Source organism: Hemiscyllium ocellatum, chromosome 6 (genome assembly GCF_020745735.1).
Source record: "Hemiscyllium ocellatum isolate sHemOce1 chromosome 6, sHemOce1.pat.X.cur, whole genome shotgun sequence".
Classification (NCBI taxonomy): Eukaryota; Metazoa; Chordata; class Chondrichthyes; order Orectolobiformes; family Hemiscylliidae; genus Hemiscyllium; species Hemiscyllium ocellatum.
In genome coordinates, this window is record NC_083406.1 from 100,747,564 (window position 1) to 100,766,895 (window position 19,332).

Consider the following 19,332-nt stretch of genomic DNA (forward strand, 5'->3'; position numbering starts at 1 on the left):
TCATTTGCAGCATACAATTTTGCAGCAGTCATTAAATCATAGAACCCTACAGTGTGAAGGCAGGGCATTCAGCCCATCCAGTCCACACAAATCTCCAAAGAGTATCCCACCCACGTCCACCCCCTACCTTCTCCCTGTGATCCTGCACATCCCTGGACACTATGGGGCAATTTAGCATGGCCAATGCACCTAACCTGTACATCCTTGGACTGTAGGAGGAAATCAGAGAAAACCCACACAGAAACTGGGATTGTATGCAAACTCCTCATGGACAGTCACCTGAGGATGGAATTGATCTCGGGTCCCTGGTGTAGCATGGCAATAGCACTAACCACTGAGCCACCATGCCACCCCAATGAAGCAGGTCAATTAGCTGCAGAGATAAACGCACCCTCATACTTTTTTGTCCTACTGGCTAATATTGGATTTATTGACATCAGAAGGGTACAGTGACCGGGAAGGATTTTATTAAGATGGTATAAAATTCATACTTTCCCTAGATATACATTAAAACGGTGCTTGGATCATTTTAAAAAATGCTTGTTACCATTATTTTCTTGGTTATTATAGTGGTTCAAATTCTTTCAGAGCCAGTTGGTAACGTCATTTAAATTACATCAAGTTTTACTTTTTAAAAAATGAATTTACTCCTATTTGCTTAACAGTTAGGAAAACAAAAGCAGTTCACAGATTTTGCCACAGAAACAAAAGTCATTGAATGAAATAGGTGATTTGGATTGCATTGTATGTGTACTGGTGATTAGTTTTGTATAAAATACAACTGATTAAAAACATTTTAGTCTTTGCTTTTTGTTCAAGCCATTAGCTAAACATTTAATGTATATAAGGTAAATAGATTAATCTCAATTAGTAGCAATTTGTGCTTTCAACATTTTGACCTTGTGATTGGAGTTTTCCACTTGCACTTGGAAGTCTGTGATTTTCCTGTTCATTAAATAAATGTAGGGAAAGTAGACAGCTGGTGATTGTGCAGGTGGAACACCGTGAGCTGCTAATCAATTATTATTTTTAAACAAAAGGACAGAGAAATAATAATAAGATGCAAATCACTTAGAATTGTGTCATTCATAACATTATTGTTAGTTAAAGACCATAAAACATAGGAGTGGAAGTAAGGCCATTCAGCCCATCGAGTCCACTCCGCCATTCAATCATGACTGGGCATTTCAACTCCACTTACCAGCATTCTCCCCGTAGCCCTTTAATTCCTTATGTTACTGTACTGGGTATTTAGCAATAATGTATTAATTTTCCTTTAATTTTATTTTGGTGAGAAAGCCTCTGATCCTTTATTAACACTCCAATTCCTGACAAATTTGTATTTTGCAAATGTATTAATTACAGCCCACAGTTTGGATTCAGAAATCCAAACTTTAAAAATGGAGTTCAAAATGTTAATGTAAGCTTTTGATCAATTAGTGAACACAACAAATGATGCAACACCCAATTTTCCAGTGGCTAAAAACAAGTAATTGCTTTTTGTCCAAAGGGATTAGTTGAAATCTAATCTAATTGAATCTGCTAAATAATTGATCCTTTGCCAATAAATAAGAGCTATTTTAAAAAATTTCATTCTTATCCTATGATCATGTGGTGTTCAATAGTACCCTCTGTTGCCTTGAGTAGCAATAGTCACCTGCCTGTTTAATATTTGGGATCAACATTTTTTTTACCTAAGTAAATCATGTATAAAATGTAGGTCATTTTTTACGGTATTGTTTACTAACTTTGAGACTGAATTAGACACTATTCATACCAAAATGGTTATAGTTGCTCATTAGCTTTACTTTAAATTTCCTGCTTTTGTCTTTATTGCAACATTATTGGTACAAACTTTTGATCTCGTTTTGTTTCAGGGGCTGTCCGATAATTGAATTGTGTCTCAGAAAGTAGCAACATTTGTTCAACATGTCACATGTCACTAATAAAAATGCCCCTAGGCATTCACAAATGGTAGTCATACAAATGGGTACCAAATGGAAGGGGAAAATTTTAGGAAAGGTAACCAAAAATTATAGTATAAGTGTTAGAGTAAAGAGGTTTAGGGAGACACATGCAGACTTCAATGCAAAGACTTTTGAAGGCATGTGTCCCACTGGTGGTATGAAAAGACTGATGATGCACAAGATGCCAAACTATAAAGGATCAAAGACTTCAAGTTTCAAGAATGTTAGGACCAGGCATGTCCATCAAGGGATTTCATGACCAGAAAAGAATTTTAAGTTTGGCTTTCAATTACTCCAAACAGCTCAAAGTGGCTATCATGTGCGGAGGATTAGAGTCCTTCCTGGAGTGCACTGAAATAGATGAGGCTAGTAGTGACAGTATGCAGATGAGGTGCAACAACTGGGCTGACAAGATACAGAAAAGGCTAGTTGCAGAGTGAAAGCAGCCAGTCTCTGACAGAAGGTATCCTAATCTAGAATAGGTTGCCAGGTTTGCCAACAATCTGATAAACCTGAGAGGTAGCTGGGAGACAAAATTGAATCATTTGTAGGGGAAAGATATTGTGGGAGGATGCTGAAGAAAATTGCATTTTTCTTGCTATGGTTTGAGTAGAAAAAATTGTGGACAAGTCTGATACCATACAACTACGGAAGGTTTCAGAGGTATTAGAGCTGTGTGTTGTTTGCTTGTATGTGGAATCTGATATGTTTGGATGATTTTACCAAGGGACAGCGTGTTGGTGAGGAAGAAGGGAGGGCTACAGATTGCTTCGGTTGGATGAACTTCGGAGGCAAAACAATTATTTGCCAACATCATCTTTATTCGGGTTAGAGTTGCTACATCACAACCGTGAAGAAAATTTGGTCAGTAACATTGGTTTACTTTTCATTGTTCTGTTGGCAACATTAGGATGATCAAATGCTATCAGCAATGTTTTAGATAGTCAAGCAATGTCTTCATTACAAACTTGTATTTTTTTTTCCTCAGCTTGACCTGTGTGACCCAGCAGTGAGGATGATTACTGGACTAGGGACTCTCTTCAGTGAAGAGGCCACCAGTTTTCTTATGTGAAGAAAGTGGCTGGCAAAAGTTTTATGCTGCACATTTGTAAAATTATGTTAGGTCAGTGTAGGCATAAGAAATGTCTCCTGCTTATTTATAAAAGTTTTGCATTGAACGAAGAATACATTTGCTTTTCGCTTAATTTTTTGATATGCGTCCTACTTTAATATTTGTTTTGGGAATCATCTGTAAAACTATATTGACACTTCAAAATAGCAAAAAGGTATGCTTTTAAAATGGGAAAAACCTGCCTGCCTATCACTGTTAGGGGAGTGTTGCTGATCAAAGACCTTGGAGTACAGGTTCATAGCTCCTTGAAAGTGGAGTTGCAGGTAATAGGATAGTAAAGAAGGTGTTTGGTATGCTGTCCTTTATTGGTCAGGGCATTGCGAACAGGAGTCAGGAGGTCATGTTGTGGCTATAAAGAACATTGGTTAGGCCATTGTTGGAATATTATGTGCAATTCTGGTCTCCCGCCTATAGAAAGGATGTTGTAAAACTTGAAAGGGTTCAGAAAAGATTTAAAAGGATGTTGCCAGGATTGGAGGATTTGAGCTATAGGGAAAGGCTGAAAGGGCTGGGGCTGTTTTCCCTGGAATGTCAGACGCTGAGGGGTGACCTTATGGAGGTTTATAAAATCATGAGGGACATGGACCAGGTAAATAGACACGGTGTTTGCCCTAGTGTGGGGGAGTCCAGAACTAGAGGGCATTGGTTTAGGGTGAGGGAGAAGAGATTTTAAGGGGCAAATTTTTCACACATGATGTGTATCTGGGATGAACTGCCAGAGGAAGTGGTAGATGCTGATGAAATTACAACATTTAAGAGGCATCTGGATGGGTATAGGAATGGGAAGGGTTTAGAGGGATGTTGGCTATCGCAATGGACGAGTTTGACTGAAGAGTCTGTTTCCATGCTGTATAAATCTAAGCCTGATGCATTGTGGCACAAGTCACCGTGTGCCATTTTCTTTTTTTCTGCACTCCATTTTACACCAGCTTTTGCAATTTGCTATTCCTACTGTGTGTACCTGGAGTACATAGTAGCATGCCATTTGAAAGAGGTTGGCTTGGATGAACTAAATTTTGTTTCTTAACATCTGAGATCTAGGTAAAAGTTTTTCAGTTTCCAGATGTGTTTTGCTGTCAGCTTCTTGGTACTTGTATATCTGTGTGCATAAGAAAACCTAGTGTTGGTCAGCTTCATGGTGTCTTCCTTTAATTTTTATATGGTGGATGTATTCTCTCCTCTTCATGCTGAGGAAATGAAAATTCACTAATAAGGCATTGTTGTGGAAGGAAAGTAGGTGTTTTGAAAGTGTTTAATGTTTTTGTTAAATAATTGGCAAAACTTTTTTAGTTATGGCCTGCAAAGTCATAATATAAAACAATCCCAAACATATGGGGAAATATGCTTCATGAATGGATGCTTCATTAATCTAGAAATGAACATAGCTGGAATGGTTACTATGCTATTGCACAATGTAACCAGAAAAAGTATGCGTTCTGTTTCTCTCCTCAGGTGTTGCCTGTCCTGCTGACTACTTGCAGCAATTTTTGATTCCCAGCATTTGCAGTATTTTTGATGTAATGTCAGTTACTGCTTGATCATAACAGTGTTTAACTCTTTTATTGAAATGTTTGCTACATTGATGTTAGCACTCTGCAGAGCCTCTTAACAAATAGTTTGCCATCACATTAGTTGTCAACACCAGTCTAGTTTACTGGGTAATATGCCCTCTACCTAATTTATCATCTCCTTCTATTGTAATGAACCCATATTGTGCCAGCATCTAGAACTGAACAGCAAATTGTTTTGTTTGTACACTAGCTGTGCTATTTGTACTTTGTAGATACTCCTAAGGATCAATGAATGACTAATTACCTGATAATCCTTTTTTCTAATTCTAGACACCTTATCATTTTGTTCAGTTTTTCAGGCTAGCTACAGTGATTCTCTCTTTTCTAGTCAGCACCTTTTTCATACTTTGATGTGACAGCGGCTGTAAGATGCAACAAAATAATCCCTTAAAATTGATCAAAATAATAAAATTTATCTGCAAAATATAATAGATTCATGCAGCACAGAAACCGACCCATTAGTCCAACCTGTCCACACCAATCATGTTCCCAAACTAAACTCGATCCACTTGCCTGCATTTGGCCCATATCCCTCCAAACATTTCCTATTCATGTACTTATCCAAATGTCTTGTAAATGTTGTAACTGTACCTGCATTCTCCACTTCCTCTGGCGGTTCATCCCACACACAAAACACTCTTCATATAAAGGAAAAGTTGTTCCTCATGTCCTTTCTAAAACTTTCTCCTCACCCTAAAATTGTGCCCCTTAGTTTTGAACTCCCCTACCCTACCCTTACTATTCACCTTATCCATGCACCTCGTGATTTTATAAACCTCAATAAGGTCACCCGTAAACCTCCTACCCTCCAGTGGAAAAATAAAGTCCCAGCCTATTTTTATAACTCAAATCCTGGCAACAATTATAGCAAAATCGCAGCTTTTGACACAAAGTAACAAATTACACATAGGTACTGTCCTGATTTAAGAAATATGCGCACATAATTTAGATCTTCATTTGTATTGAGAGAAAAGCTTGTGAAAAGATAGTTGCACTTTTGGTGCCTTAGCTTGTTTGGAAGTCAGCCCATCAATAATTTTGCTGGAACTAGTTTTATAAATATATACAGCTTTGTCCTATAGTTGAAGAAGAAATGTGCCAGCTTGGTTTCCAAATACCCTGTAGTTTGCTTCCTCTTGCGCTATTTGAACATCTGATCAGCTCGCTCAACTAGACAGTTTGAAAATGGGTAGTAGAGGGCTGTGTGGATGTGCTTTCCTTGGTTGTTTTCTTAGTGGTCTGAAACTCCCCGCTAGTAAACAAGATCCCATTGTCTGTTACAAAGACTTGGAATATATCATGTGTAGTAAATGATGGACAGAGATTTTCTTTGGTGTTCTAAGAGGTAGTAGAGTCCATTGAGAGTACATTTGATCCATTTTTCAATGGGTGCTGTTAAAGTTTAAGAAAATAGAGTCCATAAATACCCTGTAATACCTGCATGCATTGGCACCTATGTCCTCCCTGACCATTCCCGTGCCTGCACCATGACTGCTGCTGGGCCTTCAGATTTCCAAGCAAGTTTATTCTGCTTGACCAGATTTTCAATATCCATGTCTATGCCAGGCCACCAAGCATAGTTCCTTACAAGCATTTTCATTTCACAAATACCTGGTGGCCATTGTACAAATCTTGAAGTGTTAGTTGATGGCCTGGATGCAGGAGAACCACCCAGGCTCCCCATTAGATAATATCACCTTCGATGTTCAACTCTTTATACTTTGAGATATAGGGCTTCACCTCTTTCATAGGAGGTCCTTGTGGCCCACCATTTAATTGGGGTCCTTTTGGATCCAATCCTGGATTTGCTTGACTGATACTGGTACTGAAATTCAAAGTTGTGATGACTTCATTCATCTCTGGAGGTGAAAGTAAGCTGTGGTTCACAGCAACAGCTAGGCAGCACGGTGGCACAGTGGTTAGCACTGCTGCCTCACAGCGCCAGAGACCTGGGTTCAATTCCCGCCTCAGGCGACTGACTGTGTGGAGTTTGCACGTTCTCCCCGTGTCTGCGTGGGTTTCTCCCACAGTCCAAAGATGTGCAGGGTAGGTGAATTGGCCATGCTAAATTGCCCGTAGTGTTAGGCAAATGTAGGGGTATGAGTTGGTTGCGCTTCGGAGGGTCGGTGTGGACTTGTTGGGCCGAAGGGCCACTTTCCACACTGTAAGTAATCTAATCTAATCTAAGCAAGCAGCTCAGGGCATCTGCATTGGCTGTATGTCTCCCTGGATGATGTTCCAAGGTATATTCATAGACATCTAATGGCAGTGTCCAGCTTTGGCTCTGAGTTGGTGTGATGGATAGAATTACCTTGTCTTCCTTGAGGAAGCTTTGAGTAGTGGTTTATTATCAGTTCCTGTGGTGAAATGCAGATTGTAGACACATTGGAACTTTTGCCCCATGAATACCATGGCCAAATCTCTCTCTCTGCTTTTGCCAGAGATCGTGATGCATACATAATTGGATGTTATTCCACATCCCAATGGTACAATAATACCACCCCATCACATAGGGTGACATACAGGTTACAATGAGTGATCTAGGGTTATAATAAGCTGATATATTTGTCAACAGTAGTTGTTGTTTGACATTTGCAAATGCTTTCTCTTGCAGCATTTGTCACAACTATTTCTGATTTTTGTTTTAAACAGGATGTGGAGGAGTGGCAGCAGAGCTGCCAGGTTGGGCATGAATTCCTCATAGTTATTTATGAGACCTAGAAAAGACTTCAACTCAATTGTGGTATCGGAGCACGTTTTATGGCCTCTCTGCCTTCCCTCTGACAGGGTGTAATCTGTCCTGTCAGCCAGAGTACATTATCTCATTTCCATGGAACACATTTTTTTCTTTTTCAGCTGGATGCCAGTAACAGGAAAACCCTGAAAAAATGTGACCTCCAACCAACTTTGCCTTACAAGTCTTTTATGCGTGGCTCAGGGTATCTGTCTCAGCAGAAAGCTCAGTTGACCATCAACTTATACTCCCCACAGAGATGGATCAAATTGTTAAGTTTTAGAACTGGGACAACTGGCACTTCAGCAAATTGTACTCTGTGTAAAATGCCAAATTCCTCTAGATGTCCCAATTCAGCCTATGCTTTGGCATATAGGAGATCTATCATGCTTTGAAGTATTTAGTTGGGTCTTGGCACTGGCATCTTTTATCATCCTGAGGCCAATGACTCCTTATAGATTGCAGTACCCATTTTAAAGATCAGTGCAGGTGAATTTTCTGCAGCCAGTCCCTTCCTAAAAGGTTGGGACCTGGCCCTTGTGCCACGAGTGGCAAGGAGAGAGGGAACGAACAAGGGATAAATGATAGGTGGAGATGAAACACAAAAAGAGAGAGAACAGTGGTTGGACAAACAAAGAAATAGCTAAAGGTCAGTCTGGGGAATCAATAGCTGCTAAATCAAGGCTATTAGTAGCTGACAATGGGATGGTTGTGGTAGCAGCAAGCTTTGCTGGAGCACTGCAGCAAGCCTATCACAGAGATGTTGACCAGAGAACACAGTGTTGTGTTGAAGTGGCAGGCAGCAAGAAGCTCAGAGTCAGTTTTGCAGACACAGAACATAGATGTTCTGCAAAGCTGTAATAGAAAGGCACCTATGAGCTTCGGAAGTTGAGGGGTGATTATAAAATCATGAGGGTCATAGATAAAGTGAATAAACCGTTTTTTTCCTGAGGGTGGGGGAACTCAAACTAGAGGGCATATTTTTATGGTGAGAGGAAAATGATTTTAAAAAGGACATGCGAGGCAACTTTTTTTTAGTGTTTCATGTGTGGAATGAACTGCCAAAGGAAGTGGTGGATGCAGGTACAGTTACATTTTACAGACATTTGGATGACAAATGAATAGAAAAGTTTGGAGGTATATGGGCCAAGTGTCGGCAGGTGGGACTAGTGTAATTTGGGAACATGTTGACTTGTACCCGTTGGACCGAAGGATCTGTTTCCATGCTGTCAGACTCAATGACCCTATCTCCATGTCTGAGGGTGGCCACTAAACTGAAGTGTCATGTTAATTTGGGCCACCTTGGGGGCAGTGATGCGATTTAGCTGTATCAATTCCTCATCCTCAGGCTGATTTATTTACAAAGCCCCTTCACAAAACCTGGGTGGTTTGCATTTCAGTAGTATTGGCTCGGGTGAGTTCACTGACTGTAAGTGCAACATGTACATTCCTGCTCCCTACTGCACAGTGGAGAAACCTCCTGTTCAGTTCTGGAATTTTACGGCTTCCGACTTCAATTGTTCTCCTTGGCAACAAACAAAAGCCACAAGTATTATCCACCGGGAACTTGGCTCTCCAGATTGACCGTGTTTCTAAAGTTGAGGAGAGATCTGTCTATGGACCCCTGAAGCTCCCAAACCCCTTTCGACATTTTCATGAGAATGGGCCAGTTCTATGCCTTTTGTGAAGTTTAGATCTGGTTCAGTCAGTTGCTTCCTTTAGGTTACAATATTATTAATTCCCCAAACTAAGCAATCCCTTAACATTTCCCCAAATTCTGAGTATTGCACTCAGCTTCCGCCATTTTCTGCGGTTTTGACAATCAATCAATAACTCGTTCTCCAGGAAGTCCGTTTTTAACGCTAAACCTATAACACTGCAATATAAGAGAGAGCTTGGGGTCATACTTGTCTGCTACCTTATCTGTCAGTTCGTCAAAAGATTTTTACTGAAGGATTGCTGGGTACATGATACTTTATGATTTGAAGACAGAGCCCCAAAAGCAGTCAGAAAAATGACTTGTCAGTGATCTGGCGTTTTGGGGTCAATCCTCCATACTCACATTATAAAGGCCAAGTTTCCCAAACAGCAGCATTGTTAATGTTTCCTTGTCTTACTGACTTCATTGAAAGGCAAAGTTGTCTGAAACTTTTCTTGACTTTCATTACCAATGTGTTAATTCAGGAAGCCCGACTGGAAAGGAACACCGTTTATTGGTGAACATCAAAATAGCAAAACCAACAATTGCCTGTTTGTAATTACTCTTGGTTGTGAAGCAGGTTGCTATTAATATCTTAACCTGTACAAAACAAAATGCAGCTTTCATTTAACAGATTTTAGTCAGTGGCTGATATTTCTGATCGTATGCATTTACTTGCCTGGCTGCTGCCCAGTGAAAGCCCAACTTTATGACACCATTCTGAAGAAAAAATGCTTCCAGAGATTATAGTATTTGTGTAAAAAAAATTGGATTTTGTTGATGTTGACCATCAAGTATAAATGCTCCTACAAAACTTCAGACTGCTGACTTTTTGAACTATTTTCTGAATTAAGGCTGCTTTTCTGATTGTTAGTCCAGCTGGAATGAATGTGCATGTGCAGTTGTTTATCGTTTGTGATGTGAAATCCCCATCTCACAAACTGAAATGAAACAGAAATTGCTGGCAATCTGTGTTGAGTTAAACAGATTTACTGCTTCAAGTTGAATATGATTGTCATCATATTTAACTCAAAAAGTTAATTGTTTGTCTCTCCACAGATGCTGCTAATCATAGAGTCACAATCCTGTTGAATATTTCCAGAACCTTTGGTGTCTTGCCTTCGTTTTACAGCTACACAACCTGCATGGCTTCTACTTTGCTGGCAGCTTGGGGAATCACTGTTTACAACCTCTCAATCCTTATGGATTTCTTTTGGCAATTTTTTTCTTTAAATGAAGCAAAGCAGCACTACCAATATATGTTTTTAAAGCAACTGCCTACTGAGAACTCCCAACTGACTTCCCTCAAAAGCATTTCTGTATTTCATGTATTCTTGCTGGCCAGTATGGATCGACACTGAGTTGATGGTGAGTGCAGAATTGCCATGAGACAAAACAAAAGCAGGAAATATCAGTTGTTAAACCACAAAGCCAGGAAAGGGAAACTCATCAGGTCACGTTTTCAAATACTGTTGAGTCATCAAGAATAACTAAAAGCTGCATTCATCACTGCAATCACATGGATGATGACAGTGATTGAATTTTTTTGTTATTGCGTAGCAGATAAATGCCTGCTGCTCTTATAATTTTCTGATTTTAGAGATGGTCATCTTATGGGAATAATAACAAGACAAAAGCACTTGTAAAAGTATCAGAAAATGCAACAGCTGAATAGAATCACTTGCCTGCCAGGAATTATCTTGTGACTCACCCCTGTGGCTTGACACCTGCTTTCTGATGGTTGAAGATTAGCAGTGGCAAGAGGGTACCCTAAAGTGCCCACTTAAGGGCCTCAGTTGGCCTCCAGGCAGAAAGGCCATTCTAGACTTTTCCAATGCCGACTTAACTAGGGGAACCAGAAAGCTGGACTTGTCACCTTACACTTTTCCACACATCTGACTCCCGTCTTGCATTCATGAGGTGCTGTGGGCTATCGAAAGCAGTACTTCAATTCTGCTTAACAATCTGCAGTCTTATATCCCAGCATATCCCCCCCACTCAACCATTGCCATCATGCCAGGGTTCAATAGAGAGCATGAGGGCATGCCATAAACAGCACCAGGCACACCTAAAGATGAGGTGTCAATCTGGTGAAGCTACCAACCAGGACACCTTGCATGCCAAACAGCATAACCAGCAAGTGATAGAGCTAAGTGATTCCACAATCATATCTAAGCTCTGCAGTCCTCCTGTGTCCAATTGCAAATGGAGGTGGACAATTAAAACAACTCGCTGGAGGAGGAGGCACCAGAAATATCCCCATTCTCAAAGATGGGAAGAGCCAAACATAACAGGCTGAGGGATAAGGTGTAAAGCATTCACAGCGGTCTTCAGCCAGAAGCATCAAGTGGATGATCCAACTCTGCCTCCTTCAGTAATCCCCAGCATCACAGATGTCAACGTTCAGCCAATTTGATTCATTCCATGTGATATCAAGAAGTGATTGGATACTGAAAGGCTATGAGCACTGACAACATTTTGGCAATAGAACTGAAGACTTGTACTCCAGAACTTGCTGCTCCTCTAACCAAGCTGTTCCAGTACAGTTACAATATGATATCTACCCGACAATGTCATGGACAACCTAAAATTGTCCATGTATATCTTGTACACAAAAAGCAGGACAAATCCAATTTGGTCAACTACTTCTCCATCAGTCTACTTTCGAGCAGCAGTAAAGTGACAGAAGGTGTCATCAACAGTGCTATCAAGCAACACTTGCTCAGTGATGCCAGTTTGGGTTCTGCCAGGGCAACTTGGCTCCTGACCTCATTACAGCCTTGGTTGAAACTTGGATAAAAGGACTGAATTCCAGAGATAAATTGAGTGATGGCCCTTGACATCAAAGCCGTATTCAATCAATTGTGGCATCAAAGGGCCCTAGCAAAACTGGATTCAGTGGGAATCTGAGGGAAACTCTCTGCTGGACAGAGTCACACAGAAAGGAAGATGGTGTGGTTGTTGAAGGTCAAGTCATCTCAGCTCCAGGACATTTCTGCCCAAGTTTCTAATCAGCTTCAAATGCTTCATCAATGACTTTCCCTCCATCTTAACATCTGAAGTGAGGATGTTTGCCGATAAATGCACAAAGTTCAGCACCATCCAGGACAACTCAGACACTGAAGCAGTTAATGTTGAAATGCAAAAAGATGTGGACAATATGCAGGCTTGGGCGACACATAGCAAGTGACATTTGTGACTGAAGTGCCAGGCACTGAGTATCGCCAATAAGAGACAATCTAACTACCCACCCTTGTCATTCAATAATATTTAGCACCACTGAATCCCCCACTGTCGACATCCTTAGGCTTACCATTGGCAAGAAACTCAACTGGACTCACCAAATAAATAAATTGGCTACAAGAGCAAGATAGAGGCTAGGAATACTATGGTGAATAATTCACCTCCTGGCTCCACAAAGTCTGTCCACCAGTCTACAAGGTTTAAGTCAGCACAGTGATGAAATATTCCCCAGTTGCCTGGATAGGTGCAGCTCCAACCATACTCAAGAAACTTGACCCCATCCGGGACACAACAGCCAGCTTGATTGGCACCACATACACAAATACCACATCCTCCTCCACTGACGCTCAGTAGCAGCAGTCACTTTGCAAACCAAGGGTCACATCGATCTAGGAGGACAAGGCAGTAGATACATGTGAACATAATCACCTGCAAGTTCCCTTCTTGGCCAATAGCTCTGTCTTGGAAATATATTGCATTCCTTCACTGTCACTAGGCTAAAATTGTGGAATTCTCTCTCTGAGGAAACATAGGCTGCAATAGTTCAAGAAGGAAGCTCACCACCACTTTAAGGGCAACTAGGGACTGGCAATAATTGCTGGCCAGCCAGGGATGCCTACTTTTCTTGAATGAATTTTTAGAAACTCAGAACAAACATTAAATTCCACCTACTTTTTGTGCCATTCAAGTACTTATAACGTTGTCCTTCCAGACATGAAAATCCATGCACTGTTTGTAGTGTCCACACCTAGTTGGTCTGAGTTGTATCATTTTAAGTACGACTCAACATTTGCCTCATAACTAGTGTACTTTTATGCCAGCAGTACGACTTGAAGTATTTTCTTGAAGTGTAACCACTTGAAGTGTAATACAAGCTTTTACAGAGATGTGATAGATTAACATCCAGATCTAACTACATGTTACTGAACAAGATTGAATGTGAGAATTGTAATGTCCAGGCAAGGAGAATGACTTGTAGTACCATCCAGCTGGATTGTCCAGAGGATCTACAGATCTTGTATTCTCTCTGTTTCTCTCTTTAATATTCTCATGTGCTTTTCTGCATTGCCTAAAAATATTTTGAATCTCTCTCTCTGTTATTCCTAATTCACCTCTGTTCTTATTTGGAGTTATTTTATGATAGTGGCAAAAGTACTGAACTTAGTACTTCACTGAAAGTTAGATTATTACGTTACATATAGTCAAAAGGTGCAATAACAGCCAAGTGGAAGCATAATTCAAAAGCAAGTTGCAATCTGTGCAGAAACAAATTGTGCACGTTGTGTAGATCTAGACTTCAAAACATGCTTTTAGAAAGTGGTATTAAGTAAAAAATAAAGTTTGGAATATAGCTTCAACTGCTTAGCAACTTCTGTAAACAGTAATTAGTTTCTGTCTGTGTCTCTCCTCCACTTGGTAGCATTCTCATCTTTGAGTTCCAGGTTGTCCTGCCCCAGGAGTTAAGCAAGGATATTAAAGCTGACATTCCAGTGCAGCACAGAGAGGTACTGCCCAGTCAGAAGTGCTGTCCTTCAAATGAGATATTAGATTGAGACCCTCTTTTATCAGTTTAAATGTACGTAGTGCATCTCTCAGTACTGTTTTGAAAAAGAGGAGTGGAATTATGCTGACTAATGTTGAACACTAAAGATTGAATATCTGATCATTATCACATTGCTGTTTGTGAAAGTTCTTGTGTGCAAAGGCAGTATCTACTGACACTACAACAACGCGTACGCACTCATTTGGAAATGCACATGCTCATGGTTCCAGAAATTTCTATAGCTTTGTTATGCACCAAATCCGCACTGCACGTGTGCACAGAACAGGCATGCCATTGAAACGGGGTTTGGTAGCAGAAAAATCCTCCAGACAAGAGTAGGGAGTTACTGGACTGGAGGATCAGACTGGTTGAGGAGGATGGGAGAGGTCAACCTAGCCATCCTTGTTGCCAGTTCTCCCCCCCCCCCCCCCCCCCCTTACCCTTACTAGGCCCTGAGCTCTCTCCTTTCCAAGTATTGATTTCTCCTCCCCTGGGTCTTGATACACACCCCCTCCCAGGTTGTAGGCCATATCCCCCAAAACCACTTGTACATGTATCCTTGGTTTAAAACACTGCATAGTGCTCATGTGCTGGTGTCAACAATTGCTGCCGTGTGAGAATTAGCTGTAGTGTTTTCCACGTTAAACCAGTGGTTACATTTCAAAAGTACTTCATTGGCTGCAATATTCTGAGACTTCCAGTGATTGTGAAAAGTGCTATATAAATGTAAGTATCTTTTTCTTTCTTTCGCCAAAATCAATTGACATTGTCATAAATCAAGCAGGAAATACAATTTGAAATCTGAAGCAACATTTCGATTTATGCAGAAACAAATCTTTGATTAAAGCTTTTCTCCTATAAAAACTTTTAGTCTTCAGAATTCCATTAAGATTTTTTTTATACTCCTACAGGCTCTGGATGGGAATTTCTATGACCATCTTAAAGAATACTTGATGGTTTTCAACAGAACAGAGCTTGAGGCCTGTCAGTCTGTACAGAATACATTCCAGTTGCTGGTAGAAGCTTCCAGCAAGGTGAGTCTCTGGCATTGCAAGGTTGGGTTTATCATTTTCCATGGAAATGTACCCCATTTGTTATTTGATACACTGCCCCAAATGATGCTGAGATTCAGGAACTTCAATGATAATTTATTAGATGCAGATCAAGAATTTTATCTAAACCTGACAGCATTTTTGTTTGTTAAAAAATAAGCTATTGTATTTTCTGTAAACAAGAAACTGGATTAAGTTTATTTTCATACTGTGCCAAAGTTTCTGTCAATAGTAGGATTGGAAATGAAGTAATAAACAAAGAAGCACTTATGGGAACATTTCAATTCTTTAGTCTTCAATAAGGGCAGGTGGGTGTGGTTTTCTCCTGCATTAAGTGTTAACATTTGTGCCTTGGAATCATGATGGAAAATGATCATTATCTCTTTCAGAGAATTCACAAGATTAACTTTTGATGTTTCAAATAAGGAAGGAAGGGTCATTGAGGAGTATTTGTATACCTCCTAATGGTCGATTGGAGTATAGGCATGGGAGGAGATAACCACACAGCAATTTTTAAAGTTACAGGTTATGAGCAGCCTAATCAAAGTAAATGTGGGTTTTGTCTAGGCTAACTCCAGGAGATGTTGATTCACATCTGTTTTGAGTGACTGGAATCAGCTCTTAGATTATGTAAGGTGACCAGTCCCCTCTCCTGTAGGATATAAATGACCGGTTTATGATAATAGCTGTACAATATCTTAACCACTGTACCATATCTCAAATTTATCATAGTGTGAGGAGAACAGAATATGACAAATCTTGAGTATTTTACTGAATCAGAGGAAGTAATGAACAGAAAGTCTTGTTATTTAATTTAATGTGAATCAGTTATAAAGGAATTCAAGAGTCACAATGCGTCATACCTGCATGTCTTCAATGGTATGATTTTCATGGTAAATGAAAATTCCTAATGCAGTTTCAATTAACAAATTAGTGACCTTTCAAGAACTCGTAGTTTTGAAGATTTATTTTCTCCAAATTCATGATTGTGAAGTTGTTCTTCTTACAGTGACCATTGTATTTCTCATGATATGACTTAATGGATGACTTCACTAACAGGTTGAAGGCAAAGCCTCAATGTTCAATTGCTGTGATTTTGATTCATTCCACAAAGTTGCCTCACACCACTGGCTCCAAAAGGTCTGCCCTCTGTGGACGCTACATTTTCACCCTGGTCTCTCCAAGACCTCATGAGGCCTCACCTTCCTCCTCCCTGCCCTCCTACACTTATCTTGATTTGGAATTCAATGTTTATAGTCTGGACACTGCTTGTAACATCAACATTGAGCTTCACTACTGCTGGTATCAGGACAGGAAAATCCAATCTTTGGAATCTAAACTAATTCAATTTGGCCTTGCCTGACAACCAACAATGATCTGAAAGCAATTAATCTAAATTGTACTTGTCCAAGTGTGTGAAATAAGTATTTTAATGTTTTATTTCATTAAATTTACCTCGTACTTTACTAAATCCAAATGGGTATGGCAAACAACCAGCATAGCCACCTACTGCCAGACCTGGCTGGACCAATTAGAGCACTATGCAGTCTTATTGTCTGCTACAACTGCTGGCAGTTCCAGAAACCGCCGAGAATGCAAAGATAACCCCTTCTTTCTTTTTTCTATAGTAAGACATATTCGTAAACCCCTCTTCCCTGTTTGCTCATCCTTCAGCTCTGACAATGTGTGTGGATTTCATGAGCTACTATGTCACTAAAATTGAAATAATTCAATCAGCAGACTCTGTCATGTCCCTTCTTTCCAGCTGGGCCAAACCGCAACTAATGATCCCCACTGCCCTAACCCTGAACTCTCTCTTAACTCTGAATCTGCTCTCTCCAGCCCTTGGTCCTTGAGGCCTTTTTCCTGCACACTCTGCTATTCCCATTAGACTGCTGACTACCAACTTTCCTCTGCTGATCCAACTGTTAAACAACATGGTTAACTGTTTGCTATCTTCATGCGTTGTCCCTATTCTTTAAGTTTGCCATCATCGCCCCACTTCTTGACCCCAATTTCCTACAAACTGCAGTCTTACATCCCACTTTCCTCCCAGAATCCTTGAACATATTGTCATCCTCCAAGTTATTTCTGAGAATTCATTATTTGAATCTCATAAATCAGGTTTCTGCCTCTGCTCAAGTACTGAAACAGTTCTCAAAGTTGTATGTAACGTCCCATGTGACAATGACAAAGCCAAATTATCATTACTCATTTTTTCCAACCTGTTCTGCAGCATTTGGTAGAATTAACCACAGCATCCTCCTCTAATTTTTCTCCACTCTTGTCCAACTGAATGGGACTGCTCTCACCTCAATCCATTCTTGTCAAGTCCTATTCAGTTCTTACCATTTGTTGTCTGACTGAGATTGGGCCCCAGAATTTCTCTCATTCATCTCACCTAACCCCACAACACACTAAGATATCTGTCCTCATCTAATTTTGACCTCTTCAATACCCCAAATTTGTCTACTATTGATGACTGTGGTTTCAACTGTCAAGACCCCAAGTTCTGGAATTTCCTCCCTTCACTTCTCTATTCCAGCCCTCCAAAATTCCTCTATGAAGACAATCCTTAAAGTGTACTACTTTGACCAAGCTTTTGGTCATCTGACCTAATATTTCATCATATGGCTTGGTGTCATATTTGATTTTATAATACTATTGTGAAATGCATTGGGATAGTTCAGGTGCTGTACAAACATAACTTGTTGCCAATTTTGGTTGCTGAGTTGGGTTGAACCTTTAAGGGGAAGTAGAGCTAAAAGCGAAATATACTACCAGGGAGAAAGAACTACAAATGCAAGTTTGACAGCAGTAAATTATACGCCATACATTCATGTAATATATCTTTGGTGACAAGTGGTTCTAATATAGACATATGAAATAATCTAATGTAATTAGACTAGTATTGCAATAGGGAAAATGGTGCTTGTATGTTCTTTCAAAGATAGCATAATATTGATATCTGAATTCTTTGGATTTTGTTGTGACTTTATTTTTAGGGATTGCAAGATTACAATCTACAGCTTTTTCTGCAAGAAAATCCAGTATTCTTAAAACCCCAGCCATTCCAGTTCCAGCCGAGCGATAATGATATGGTATGTGACTATTATGTTTGACAAGTATATATTTACAATGGCAAGAATATATATTGCAGCATGCCCTTCTTCCTCCCCATTTCACAGTGATGAAAATTACTATTTTTGTCTTATTTTCAAACAGAGGGGCAAATATATTTCTGAAAAAACTATCTAGGACAATTTCAGTCATGGAACTTCTGAGGCTTTGAAGATGAAACTAATGCTGGCTTCAAACTTTAAATTATTGATAAGTTAGTTATTTATATCGTGTCCAGAGTAAGACTAAACACTTGTCACCTGCAGTGCGTATGCAACATGTCTCTTTATAGGCCTATTAAGGGCAATTAAAGACGACCAGCTGGAATATCCTTGTTGATCTTCTGGTCCTGTCTGCCAGAGTTAGCAGGCGACAGAACAGAAGGGCTAATTCTTCAGTCAAGCTCATCCCACCTGGTACTTGAACTACCATAGGCCACCCTGTAAAGGGATACCCTCCCTACACTGGTGGCACGACTGCAAAAATAATTTCTTAATATGCATATTAAAGGGCTGAATGGAGGTAGGTCATATTTATTTTGAAGTAAGAAACAAAAAAAGGCTAGAAAACTCAGCAGGTCTGACAGCAGCTGTAGAGAGAAAATAGAGGGTTTTTTTCTCCACAATGCTGCCAAACTGATGAATCTTTCCAGCAAGTTCTGTTTTTGTTTCTGATTTCCAGCATCCACAATTCTTCAGTTTTTTTCATTTTGGAGTGCCCTGTTTTTTGCTTGTCTTTCATTGAAACCGGTTGTTCATTTCAAATTGAAGGCTTCACGTTGGCCTTAACTTTAATAGCCTGTCCATTATCCTTAATTGAATGATCTCTCACTGTCCATTAATCTTCCACCCTGGAGAAAGTCTGTTATCTATACTGTGCTGGCTTCTGACATGCATTTCAGGCTGGTAGCAGGGCCCAGAAACTGGCAAAGAAAATCCGGCCTTTTGAAGTGAAATCTCTGGTAACACAAATTACAAAGCTTCATTTTTGAAGCTAGTAAAATTAAATTGATTCAGTGGGCATTTGACATTCAGGAGACTTGGAGGTAGCTGCTTGTCAATTTCTTCATTTTAAAAAAAAAAGAGCCATTTTACCAGATGACATTAAGTTGTAAAAGCAAAATATTGCAGATGCTGGAGAGATGAAATAAAGAAAATTCTAGCAAAACTCACTCGATCTGGCAGCATCTCTGGAGAGAAACAGCATATTGAAGACCACTAAAATTCTTTGGAAGATTAGTTATATTGACCACAAAACATTGAGTCTATTTC

The 19,332-nt window shown here is 39.9% G+C and overlaps 1 protein-coding gene across 5 annotated transcripts in view; it reads left to right on the top strand.

Annotated features, from left to right (window-relative positions):
• The window catches only part of LOC132816508 (F-BAR and double SH3 domains protein 2-like), a 239,631-nt gene that overhangs the window by 139,050 nt on the left and 81,249 nt on the right, over positions 1-19,332 (top strand). For all 5 annotated transcript variants that reach the window (XM_060826190.1, XM_060826191.1, XM_060826193.1 and 2 more), the window contains exons 9-10: positions 14,801-14,923; positions 17,947-18,042. In XM_060826190.1, coding sequence (XP_060682173.1) covers positions 14,801-14,923; positions 17,947-18,042 — 219 coding nt within the window. The remainder of the gene's footprint in view (positions 1-14,800; positions 14,924-17,946; positions 18,043-19,332) is intronic.